Consider the following 13,247-nt stretch of genomic DNA (forward strand, 5'->3'; position numbering starts at 1 on the left):
TACGAAATTTAAGTTTCCAGTTTATCATTCTGAATTTAAAAAGTATTATTTTTATTCTTCATCACAATATTCGTATCTAAATGATAATAAATCGCTTTTTAAATCGCATTTTAAAATTACAAGGCTATTAATACGAGATCAGTTCAGACGAAGCAGTATCCGTGTGGGCCTCACGCCCTCCGTGGATGCGCGACCAGACTGATGTAATGTAGCGCGTTGTCTGGATAATGTCCGTCTCTGGCCGAAATTCACCATTCTCCATTATGTATGTCTGAGTTCTGGCTCTTGTCTATTTCTGTCTGTCTTCCTGGCCTGCTCTTCTATCTGACTCTCCCCTCTATCTGACTCTCCCCTCAACTCTCACACAGCGAGGGCTGGAAAACGGTCTTCAATAGCGATCAGTCTGCTGGCAGAGCCACATCTTTTGGCAGGACTTTAACATATGCTCAGTAGAGAATAATTAGCATTTTGGGGGGAAATAAAATAGGCCGAATTATTTTTGCTTTAATCGTATAATATTAAATGTTTCCAAAGTTGAATTGTATCTTTAGATTACAAATAATCAGCATAGGCATAATTGACGGCCTGAATTTGTCTAAAGCAAACCAGAGACCAAACGCTCCTTCTCGAATACCTCTAAAAACCCAAAGCCGACAAGAAGAACATATCACGAAATAGGCCTACCCCTTCAACCACCGTCAACCAAAGCATTTAAATAACTCTATACATATATCCGAAATTAGTGCGCACATATGTATGTGTGGGCCTACTACAAACACAGCACACCTTTTAGAAATGAGATTGAAAGAACGCGGCTATTCATTTCTTTATCAACTCAAAACCAGCCACAAACAAATGTCATAAGGCATTTGCAAGGTTTCTTTCTCTTCCTTTCTTTCTTTCTGTCTTTCTTTCTTTCTCCCTCCCACACACACACGCACACACACAATTGCAAGTGTATTGTGTTTCCCTTAGCAAGTTCCCAAGAGAACGTTTATGCTCCTCGTGGTAATGGAATTTGGCGGTCCTATAGACAAACAAAGCAACATAGGACACTGAACTGTACCAACGCCCTCTTTCAGTTACAGTATATATCAGCCGTATTATAAACTCTTTTCGAAACTGCGACGGAGAGTGTAAGGATACGGCAATTTTATTTTCCCTCAGAAAATATTATCAACTCGTCTGATTGTTGATACCCAAATATTTCACTTTATTTGTCAATATATGCTAATTTTCTAAAAACCGCAGCGGGCATTGTTTAAGTGCAGAATATCTCAAATAAGTGACTAAAAAGGCAGCAGCAAATGGTCAATTCGAAATAACAACAAATAATCCTCACACATGTTCGGTCTTTTATTTAAGGAGTTTCTGTTATGTTGTTGAAGAATAATGTTTTCACTGGTAAAGACCAAGTAGGCTACTGGTAAAGTCATATTTCTGATGTAAATAGCTCAGATATAACCATTGCCAATGTTTGCCATTCACATCCTTGGTTCACGAGCACCCAACAGCTTTAAGGCCATATTACGCACGGTTGCGCACGCGTTTGGGTCCGTCTGCAATGTTGCCATAGTATATATCTATATTCAACAGTGACTCTGGAATAGTCCAACAACTTTTAAAAACACGTTTTTGCCGCGTTGATGAGGAAACAATGAATATATTCGTACAAGGTGATCGAGTCTCAATATGACGGTTTTCAATGAGAAATCCTTCTATTTTGCTGCATGGGACACAGACAGGTTTTCCCTTATCCACAAAATACTGTAGGCAAGTGATCGACGTGATCAACTGTTAATCAACAAGCAGATCATCACATTCAGCTACCAGGCCCGAATGCCCTGCAGAGTTCCTTGGCAGGCTGTTCCCTGCGGTGTTTGGGCCTGAGATTGCGACGCGCCCAGGTTCGCCAGACCCATATTCATAAAAGCGTTAGCAGTAGAGTTGGGTGCTAGAGTAGGCAGGCTAGAGTACGTGCATGAGTATGTGTTAGTATACACTGGATTATTGTAGGAATACGCCGGATAGCCGTTATAACTATAGGGGCTGGCCGCTCCAACACTGTAGGATGTATTATAGTTCTGAGATCCAGCCAGGCAGGGCTTCCCATCCCGCACCAGCACCGGGACTGCCACTCTCCTAGGTGGGGGAAGATGGTGAGGGTGTCCGGCCATTTCTAGGGTCTTGTCCTGCCGCTGACGTTTACACTTATACCTCCTGTTCTGGAACCAGATTTTGACCTGTGTGGAGGTCAGTTTCAAAGTGTTCGCCAGGTATTCCCTCTCCGGGGCGGATAGGTAACGCTGCTGCTTGAAGCGCCGCTCAAGCTCGAACACCTGCGCCTGGGAGAAGAGCACGCGCGGTTTCCGCCGGGTCCTCTGCTGTTTTGGGAGTCTCTCCAAGTCCGAGTGCGCCTGCGGGGACTCCTCACAGGCCCTCACCTCCATTGCGCCACAAGCTTCTGGAGAAATAGAGGAGAGAGGGATTTTAGTCATTAACTTTGACAGATTAATCGAAATGTGCTATACATAACAGATATTTTCATCCTGGAGGTCCGCAGTAGCTACATGCTGTTTTTGCTTGTGTTTTCTATCATTCCCATAGGCACTGATTCAGACATTGGATACCAGCAGTGAGGATTATTTGGCTAATCAATTATACGAATATCAATTAACCACAAGGGGAAATGAAATCAGATACCCATGTTTGTTCTTGAAATATAGTTGTTTTCATGTCGTCATGTCCTATGTGTTTATTATTATTTTTATCTTAATGGAATCCTCTGAATAAAGGGTAGGCCTAAATACATTAAATAATTAGGTAATATTCAAAAATATTTAATTAAGTAAATACATTAAATAATTAGGTAATATTCAAAAATATTTAATAAGTAAATACATTAAATAATTAGGTAATATTCAAAAATATTTAATAAGTAAATACATTAAATAATTAGGTAATATTCAAACATGTTTAATAAGTAAATACATTAAATAATTAGGTAATATTCAAAAATATTTAATAAGTAAATACATTAAATAATTAGGTAATATTCAAAAATATTTAATAAGTAAATACATTAAATAATTAGGTAATATTCAAACATGTTTAATAAGTAAATACATTAAATAATTAGATAATATTCAAACATGTTTAATAAGTAAATACATTAAATAATTAGGTAATATTCAAAAATATTTAATTAAGTAAATACATTAAATAATTAGGTAATATTCAAAAATATTTAATAAAGTAAATACATTAAATAATTAGGTAATATTCAAACATGTTTAATAAGTAAATACATTAAATAGTTAGGGCTTAGTTAAAGTTGGTTCAATATCAAATACGGTAGACTAGTCTAGTCATTTCAGCTCATTGTGTAGCCTAACAACAAAACATGGCTCTTTAAATTATTTTATAAAACTGATGATTTAGGATTGTATTATATCTAGTGATTGCATAATTGTCAAAAAACGTTTTTTTTCCTCTCCAAAACGATGTATCCTTTATTTACATATGATCCCTGTATGTAGATGATATCGTCGTTAAACTGAACTAGTCTAGTCTGAGGTAGTCTAGTCTGAGGTAGTCTAGTCTGAGGTAGTCTAGTCTGAGGTAGTCTAGTCTGAGGTAGTCTAGTCTGAGGTAGTCTAGTCTGAGGTAGTCTAGTCTGAGGTAGTCTAGTCTGAGGTAGTCTAGTCTGAGGTAGTCTAGTTAAATGGAAGAAGAAATATGAATGAATCAGGCCTATATTTATGGGTGCATTGTGGGTGAATTATCATGAAACCGAATTTAATACATGAGACTGATAACCTAGACTAATGCAATCCTACTGAACCTAAAATAATAGAATATAATACAATACTTTCTTTCAGAATTAAATGGATAGGCTATGTTGGTAATCCAGGAATCACCCACTCACTGGCGTCTATGTTCTCTTGCTCAACCTCCAGACTGGTGTCGGCTGAAATGAATATCTCCCCGGCTAGACCCGTCTCCATCAGCCTCTCCTGAACCGTCAGACTACTCAGGTAGGCCATTCTCCCATCTTCTTCCGAGAGCCCGGGGCTGGGGCTGTTCCTGTCCCTGCCGGCCAGCATACAAGACGGGGGCGACTGGAGGGTGTATTGGTGCTGCTGTGGACCCAGGTGAGAGCGCTCATGGTGCGGCCCAAGGTGTGAGGCAAGCCGCTGTTGTTGAGCATGCTGCTGAAGCTCCAACTTCAGTATGTCCTTGACTGAGAACGGCGTGGTGGAGGCAGAAATAACAGGGCTAGGAAGCATTATTATCATAGGCTCCGATTCGTTCACATGAAGTAGGAATTATAGTCCCCTGGTGAAGTGGCTCATCCGAGCATAAAGAACTCCTCAAGCAGGTGTTTGTTTGGATAGACTGTATTGAAGGTAAACGGATCCAAAAGGGGGTCTATTCGTCTCTGAGAAAAAAACCTACAGTTGCCTTAAGGATTGCTGCGCCTTGCTTTTTATTCGTGGAGTTATGCGAAGGAGGACTGGCTTGTTTCGTGAAGTGACAGCTCTCATCTCTCTACTCTGTGCTCTCTGCCTTGGCTGCTGTGTGTGTTTAGCTAGCTGAGGGATTTGGTTAGACCCAGTTTCTGTTTTGTTGGCGGACCCAAGACGGACGCTCCTTTCCTCCGTTACGTCACGATAAAATGGGATGGGTGACTGCATGGCGCGAGGGCGCAAGCTGTTCTCTGTATTTAGCGTTTAGAGAAGATTATCAAGTTGCAACGATTGAAATGTTGTATTATGTTACAGGATCCCTACGCCGAAATAAACCCATCGCGTTATTTCAATTGGACATTTAAAAAAGAAGTAGGATCTAGGCTAGAATAATGTGAATCTGGTATCAGCCCTCAGAGACGCTTCATGCAGTATCTGGACAGGTAGGAAACCGGTTTCATCATGGATTGCATATAGTCCACATTGAATTATGTATAAATGGAATAGTAACCGTATGAAACTATAATGAACTCAACATAGTTGCAGCCGTCCTCATTATACAAATAGAAGACGAATGTGTCGGTGTGTCTAGAGAGAGATATTTGAGTCAGTGTGTGTGCAGGCCTGCACGGCTGAGACTGTTTCTTTTGGACTGTTTTAATAGGCGAATAAAACCAATCTGCTGATAAGAGGAGTACGGATAGGTTATTAACGACAGCTTATTAACGACACATTCATTACCTGTTGCTATCAGTCTTGTTTCCGATTTAAACGCACTCTGTATCTCTCAGGGCTACTCTTCCCATCATCACAAACTCATAGATAATACAAATCTCATTTCCCTCTTTCCACACGCCACATGTGTGGGCGGGGGGATTGGGTACCTCGTATTTTTGAAAAACAAAATGCTGATATTTTCTCCGTACTTTAATACAACAGATAAATAAAGACTTACAAGGGAATCCTGGTAAACTATAAAGCGCCGCATTAATTCAGACACATTTTAGTTTCCATCACATCGGCGCTTAAAGTTGGAAGAAACATTTCCCTTTTCCCCATAGATTTGTGTTGAAAGTATGATAATGAAACGTAGCCTATAGATTGTATTTATATTATATCGATCCAAATGATAATAATAGGCATACGTATGAATTATAATATTAGGTCTACAGGCATTTACGCTGTTATTTCACAGTCGGACATGTTGCATGCTTGTGTGAGTAATTCATTTTTTTCGTTTGAATTGACGAAGACAAACATATAGCTCTGAAGTTCTTATACACATTGGCTCATCTAAATTGGAACAATTTCAATAATGTGTTGAATATACGTTTTTGGCCTAGTTGATTGGTTCACGACTGAAAGTTACACACGCAGTTTATTGTGTAGATTTTGGCTGCATGTGTATGTGGACAGGATCCAGACTTGACAGTTTCTCACCCTATATTATCCACTGGGTCTGCTGACTCCACTCGCCTCTCGCCGAGGACAGACAGGAAACAGAGCACAACTGAGACGATTTGCAATATTATTAACTTTTCTTAATGCCTTGGTCCTCTCATTTGGACCATATACGTCTTAGTCTCAAGACAGATGCAGGAGAGGGGCCTAGACTGTACAACATAAACAATTAGACCCATACATGGACGATGATACAATACAGTGGAACACACACACACACACACACACACACACACACACACACACGCACGCACGCACGCACGCACGCACGCACGCACGCACGCACGCACACACACACACACACACACACACACACACACACACACACACACACACACACACACACACACACACACACACACACACACACACACACACACACACACACACACACACACACTGCTTAGGGACCGCGATTTAATAGCCTGTATTGGTGTATTATATGTCTTCTCAGTAATATCTGTCCCACTGTCTGCGAGCAAACGTCATCGTAGTTCCAGAGAGCAAATCAGAGATGTTGTATTAGTTGTAATGCTACACCTCTCCTCTCCTCTCGTCGCCTGTCTACAGTGGCCAGGACAGGCGCCAGGGACAAAAGCCCCGGTAGCGCCTAAACCATGCGGAGAAAGGGGGAGAGAAAGACAATAATAATCCCATCCGCTCGCCATCAGCAGAGTGCTGTTTAGATTAGAGGAGCGTCTCCCCCAACCACTCAAGATGTATGTCTTTAAAACTGCCCATTTGAGAGATCGAGAAGGGAAAGACGGGAAGAGAGGACAAGGGGAGAGGGGGGAGGGTAAGGGGAGGGCTATAAACACCATCCGTGCACTTGTGTTTCCCAAAACAAAGTCCTCCATTACGGTTTTAGTTGCTTGTATTAGCCTATATTGGCTAACTGCAATGTGGTTACGCCGCAAGGAAAATGTGGAGCAATCTGACTGAAACAGAGGATGTTTATGGGTATTTTAACCTAGCCTACTTAAGGGACGCAGAAAATGTAGCCTACACATGCATTTAGGTGGATTTATTGACTCCCAAAACACGACCGGGTGAGCCAAAGGTTTTACACCCGTCTGTTTATTTACAATTGTAATGCTTCATTTTTACAAGCCATGGCAAAATAACGTTTGTGAAAATATGTTGAACTGTTATGGGAGAGATAATGTCGAGTATTTTCCTTTCTCCGGGCCTAAATACGCTCTGACGGCGTGTGTTCAATAGTGCGAGGCAGGCAGACATGGTTGCTAGAGATATTTCTAATTCATCATGAGATAGGCCTATCTCACCACTGCTGACATCAGGATCCTAGGCGGCATGGTTGGACTGTAAAGTCGGTTACTTTCTGACGAATGATTTTAGGTTTATATCTCTATACCTCATCATACCACCAAACAATATTATTATTTCAATAGCCTAATAGAATAGCATAAGAGTTACACAAATATGAATTAGTATTGACCTATAGGGCAAAAACGAGTCCCATTTCTATAACGTGCGATTTTTTAGGTTAATTATACTCGTTTTGATGTCCTTCTATCGCGTTTTGATGTCCTTCTATCGCGTTTTGATGTCCTTCTATCGCGTTTTGATGTCCTTCTATCGCGTTTTGATGTCCTTCTATCGCGTTTTGATGTCCTTCTATCGCGTTTTGATATCGCGTTTTGATGTCCTTCTATCGCGTTTTGATGTCCTTCTATCGCGTTTTGTCGAGTTAATGTTGTTTATGTATGTGTTTAACAGCTATTATCGTGTCAATCAGAGCAACCTCGCGGCCTCTGCCCTCCCTGGTCATCTAAGCGTCACGGATCACTAATGCACCTTGCTAATGGTGTTATTAGCACTGCAGATTGCCGACACGCGCGCGCACACACACACACACACACACACACACACACACACACACACACACACACACACACACACACACACACACACACACACACACACACACACACACACACACACACACACACACACACACACACACACACACACACACACACACACACACACACACACACACACACACACACACACGACGCAGGGCGAGATACGGCATAATTAGGTTAAAAACAAACAATCGATCAACATTAGGACTAAAGCATTAGCCTACAGAAAACACCGCAGCGAATGCAACGGTTTGAAAGACTGAAGAAAGAATGCCATTTAGCAGATGCTTTTATCCAACGCGAATTACAGTCATACGTGCAAATAGCTAACAGTTTGATTTATATTTCATCCAATACGCACGTCATTCCATTGTAATGATCCACTTTTCAGCTTTGTGTAAACAAACACGGGGATGAATGGTGTTATAATAATGAGATGATTGAACGTGTTCTGAAGATGCCTATTCATTTCGTCCTTACACCATTTAGCCTAATACTATTCTTAATAAAAAATCTCTCACTCCTCTCTCTCTCTCTCTCTCTCTCTCTCTCTCTCTCTCTCTCTCTCTCTCTCTCTCTCTCTCTCTCTCTCTCTCTCTCTCTCTCTCTCTTTCTCTCTCACTATCTTTATATATAAAGTATCATTGGCAAAATGACTCCATAATATACATCGAAATAAAACTTAAACGAAATTAAACTCCAACGTGAATTGTATTTACAGATATCATTGTAATGACTGCAATAATAGACCTATAAATCGAAATAAAACTTCAACAGATAGGCAAAGCTCGACTCATCACGTGCCTCCTGGCAGCGCCAATGGTCATGATTTCGACATAAATTTGTCAAAGAAAACAGACGAAGGCATTAATAAACTATAAACTAAGACATTTACACTAGGGGCCACCGCCCCCCACTAGGAACGTAGCTTTCCCAGAGAGAAGGGAATAGCTGTTAACGTTATCAGTGCTCCTTGCGTGCTACCTCAGCCCTGCCGCTGTCCCGTTCTCAGCTACGTGTTTACCGGGCGGAAGAGCCTGTTTCCGGTCTCGAACAAACCCCAGAAGGACCCGCCATGGTGTCCGCGAGGCGACCTGAGGTGGATGTGACATTGACACACCGATACAACATCTCAATCATGATTCGGTTAGGTCGAGGTTAGGCTGGGAGGTCAGGGCAAGACAGAGCTGAGAGATAAAGACATATGCCTATAAGGATGGACCTCAAGCCCAAGGTTTCCTGTCTCAATCTTCAGCCCAAGACCCACTTAAAAGACAGACGGGGTAGTCAGCAGAACAATTAAACATCCTTAAGAGATGATCCTCCAAATGAAGCAAAGGAGCTGTATACAAAATGTAATGAAATAAAGTCAGAACAAACATCATATCACACTGGGGAGCAGCAAACAGTGCAAGTACATTTATTTCATTTGCAATGTAGCTAGTAGAGCTAGTTCACATCAACTCACGAATGACTAAAGTAGGTGTCTCTCTCTCCATCAGATAATTACACAGACATAATTAAGATAATTACAGAGACATAATTACATTCATAAAATATAGAGTTACATGTAGCTCAACAAGGTATGATGAAGCACCAGTCATCCCACCTGGCCAACTTCCACATGTTAGCACCTGTTCTCTCTGACATAAGAAGGCTAACACCTACACACACACACACACACACACCTACACACCTACACACCTACACACACACACACACACACACACACACACACACACACACACACACACACACACACACACACACACACACACACACACACACACACACACACACACACACACACACACACACACACACACACACACACACACACACACCTACACACACACACACACACACACACACACACACACACACACACACACACACACACACACACACACACACACACACACACACACACACACACACACACACACACACACACACACATCTACACACACACACACTACACACACACACACACACACACACACACACACACACACACACACACACACACACACACACACACACACACACACACACACACACACACACACACACACACACACACACACACACACACACACACACACACACACACACACACACACACACACACACACTACACACACACACACACACACACACACACACACACACACACACACACACACACACACACACACACACACACACACACACACACACACACACACACACACACACACACACACACACACACACACACACACACACACACACACACACACACACACACACACACACACACACACACACACACACACACACACACACACACACACACACACACACACACACACACACACACACACACACACACACACACACACACACACACACACACTACACACACACCTACACACATCTACACACACACACACACACACACACACACACACACACACACACACACACACACACACACACACACACACACACACACACACACACACACACACACACACACACACACACACACACACAACAAACACACACACACCTACACACACACACACACACACACACACACACACACACACACACACACACACACACACACACACACACACACACACACACACACACACACACACACACACACACACACACACACACACACACACACACACACACACACACACACACACACACACACACCTACACACCTACACACACACGCACACCTACACACCTACACACCTACACACACACACACACACACACACACACACACACACACACACACACACACACACACACACACACACACACACACACACACACACACACACACACACACACACACACACACACACACCTACACACCTACACACACACACACACACACAGACACACACCTACACACCTACACACCTACACACCTACACACACACACACACACACACACACACACACACACACACACACACCTACACACACACACACACACACACACACACACACACACACACACACACACACACACACACACACACACACACACACACACACACACACACACACACACACACACACACACACCCCCCCACACGCACGCACACCTACACACACGCACGCAAGCACACACACACATTTTATATTCACATATTAGTAATATAGCAGACACTCTTATCCAGAGAGACTTACAGATAGTGCATTCACTTAAGGTAGCTCGGTGGGACAACAATAATGTAGCTATCAGAAAGGGAGAAGGGGGAGGGGTCAAGTGCAAGTGTTGGTTCAGGAAAGTGTTGGTTTTTTTTGGGGGGGGGGGTTGAGGTGAGTAGTTGTATTATTTAAGATACTCTTTGGATAAGTATGGTGCTTTCGGAAGATGGGCAGGGACTCTGCTGTCCTAGCTTCAGGGGGGAAGCTGCATCCACCATTGGGGTGCCAGGACAGAGAAAAGTTTGGACTGGGCTGAGCTGAGCAAAAGCTGCCCTCTCGTAGGGGTAGGAGGGCCAAGGACCTGAGGTGGCAGAACGGAGTGCTCGGGTTGGGGTGTGGAGTTTGATCATAGCCTGAAGGTAGGGAGGGGCAGTTCCTCTTGCTGATCCGTCAGTAAGCACCATGGTCTAGTAGTGGATGCAAGCTTCGACTGGAAGCCAGTGGTTGTACAGAGGAGTGTTTGACATGAGCGAACTTGGGAAGGTTGACAACCAGGCTGGCTGCAGCATTCTGGATTAGTTGCAGGGGTTTGATGGCACAAGAGGAGAAACCAGCCAACAATGAGTTTCAGTAGTTCAGACAGGAGAGGACAAGTGCCTGGATTAGGACCTGTGCCTCTTCCTGTGTGAGGTAGGGTCATACTCTACTGATGTTGTAGAACAGTGGTTCCCAAACTTTTACAGTCCCGTACCCCTTCAAACATTCAACCTCCAGCTGCGTACCCCCTCTAGCACCAGGGTCAGTGCACTCTCAAATGTTTTTGTTTTTTTGCCATCATTGTAAGCCTGCCACACACACACTATACGATACATTTACTAAACATAAGAATGAGTGTGTTTTTATCACAACCCGGCTCGTGGGAAGTGACAAAGAGGTCTTATTGGACCAGGGCACAAATAATAACAATATAATAGTCAATAATTTTGCTTTTTATTTAGCCATCTTACATATAAAACCTTATTTGTTAATCAAAATTGTGAATAACTCACCACAGGTGAGGTTAACAGGCAGTTAACCCACTGTTCCTAGGCCGTCATTGAAAATAAGAATTTGTTCTTAACTGACTTTCCTAATTAAATAAAGGTAAATAAATAAAAGGTTAATGAGAAGGGTGTGCTTGAAAGGATGCACATAAATGTTGGGTTGTATTGCAGAGAGTCTCAGTCTTAAATCATTTTCCACACACAGTCTGTGCCGGTATTTAGTTTTCATGCTAGTGAGGGCCGAGAATCTACTCTCACATAGGTACGGGGTTGCAAAGGGAATCAGTGTCTTACCAGCGAGATTTGCCAAGGCAGGATGCTCTGAGCGCAGCGCAATCCAGATATCTGGCAGTGGCTTTTGATTAAATTACATTTTCACAAAACCACTTGTTGCAATTTCGATGAGGCTCTCTTGTTCAGATATTGGTAAGTGGACTGGAGGTAGGGCATGAAAAGGATAACGAATCCCGTTGTTTGTGTGGTCCGTTTCAGGAAAGTACCTGCGTAATTGCGCACCCAACTCACTCAGGTGCTTCGCTATATAACATTTGACATTGTTTTTAAGCTTGAGTTCATTTCCACACAAAATATCATACAATGATGGAAAGATGTGTTGTCCTTGTTAATGAAGTCAGAAAAGAGCTCCAACTGCTTAATCATAGCCTCAATTTTGTCTCGCACATTGAATTTAGTTGCAGGGAGTCCCTGTCATGTTTGTCATTTATTATCATGTCTTGTCCCTGTGCTCCCCATTCTATTCGTTTCCCTCTGCTGGTCTTATTAGGTTCTTTCCCTCTTTCTATCCCTCTCTCTCCCCCTCCCTCTCTCACTCTCTCGCTCTCTCTTCTCTCTATCGTTCCGTTCCTGCTCCCAGCTGTTCCTATTCCCCTAATCATCATTTAGTCTTCCCACACCTGTTCCCGATCCTTTCCCCTGATTGGAGTCCCTATTTATTCCTTTGTGTTCCGTTCCTGTCCCGTCGGTTCCTTGTTTAGTATTCACCGTGCTGTGATTGTGTTTCGCCCTGTCCTGTCGTGTTTTTTGCCTTCATCAGATGCTGCGTGTGAGCAGGTGTCTCTGTCAACTACGGCCTGCGCCTACCCGAAGCGACCTGCAGTCTGTGGCCGCTTCTCCTGTTATTCCCCTCTACAGACTAGAGGATTTCTGTTATTCCCTGTTTGGACTTGAATAAACTCTGTTTCTGTTAAGTCGCTTTTGGGTCC

At 42.9% G+C, this 13,247-nt stretch overlaps 1 protein-coding gene across 2 annotated transcripts; it reads right to left on the reverse strand.

Annotated features, from left to right (window-relative positions):
- Positions 1 to 1,335: 1,335 nt before the first annotated feature.
- Positions 1,336 to 4,612, reverse strand: LOC124040334 (homeobox protein Nkx-2.5-like). Of its 2 annotated transcripts, none has more exons than XM_046357445.1 (2): positions 3,929 to 4,612; positions 1,336 to 2,461 (listed from the first exon to the last, which is right to left on the reverse strand). In XM_046357445.1, the coding sequence occupies exons 1-2, from the start codon at positions 4,296 to 4,298 to the stop codon at positions 1,827 to 1,829; spliced, it is 1,005 nt and encodes a 334-aa protein (XP_046213401.1). In that variant the 5' UTR covers positions 4,299 to 4,612; the 3' UTR covers positions 1,336 to 1,826. The 2 variants fall into 2 exon arrangements, with proteins under 2 accessions (XP_046213401.1, XP_046213400.1); XM_046357444.1 differs by having other exon boundaries at positions 1,336 to 2,464; positions 3,929 to 4,610.
- Positions 4,613 to 13,247: the final 8,635 nt, after the last annotated feature.

The sequence above is a fragment of the Oncorhynchus gorbuscha genome, linkage group LG07 (genome assembly GCF_021184085.1).
Source record: "Oncorhynchus gorbuscha isolate QuinsamMale2020 ecotype Even-year linkage group LG07, OgorEven_v1.0, whole genome shotgun sequence".
In the NCBI taxonomy this organism is placed as follows: domain Eukaryota; kingdom Metazoa; phylum Chordata; class Actinopteri; order Salmoniformes; family Salmonidae; genus Oncorhynchus; species Oncorhynchus gorbuscha.

Bases quoted from the DNA above. Each gene is read 5' to 3' on its own strand.
- LOC124040334 (XM_046357444.1), bottom strand. From the start codon at position 4,298: ATGATAATAATGCTTCCTAGCCCTGTTATTTCTGCCTCCACCACGCCG. The intron at 2,465-3,928 runs GTGAGTGGGTGA...CTATTTCTCCAG, and splicing joins GCAAGAGAACATAGACGCCA to AAGCTTGTGGCGCAATGGAG.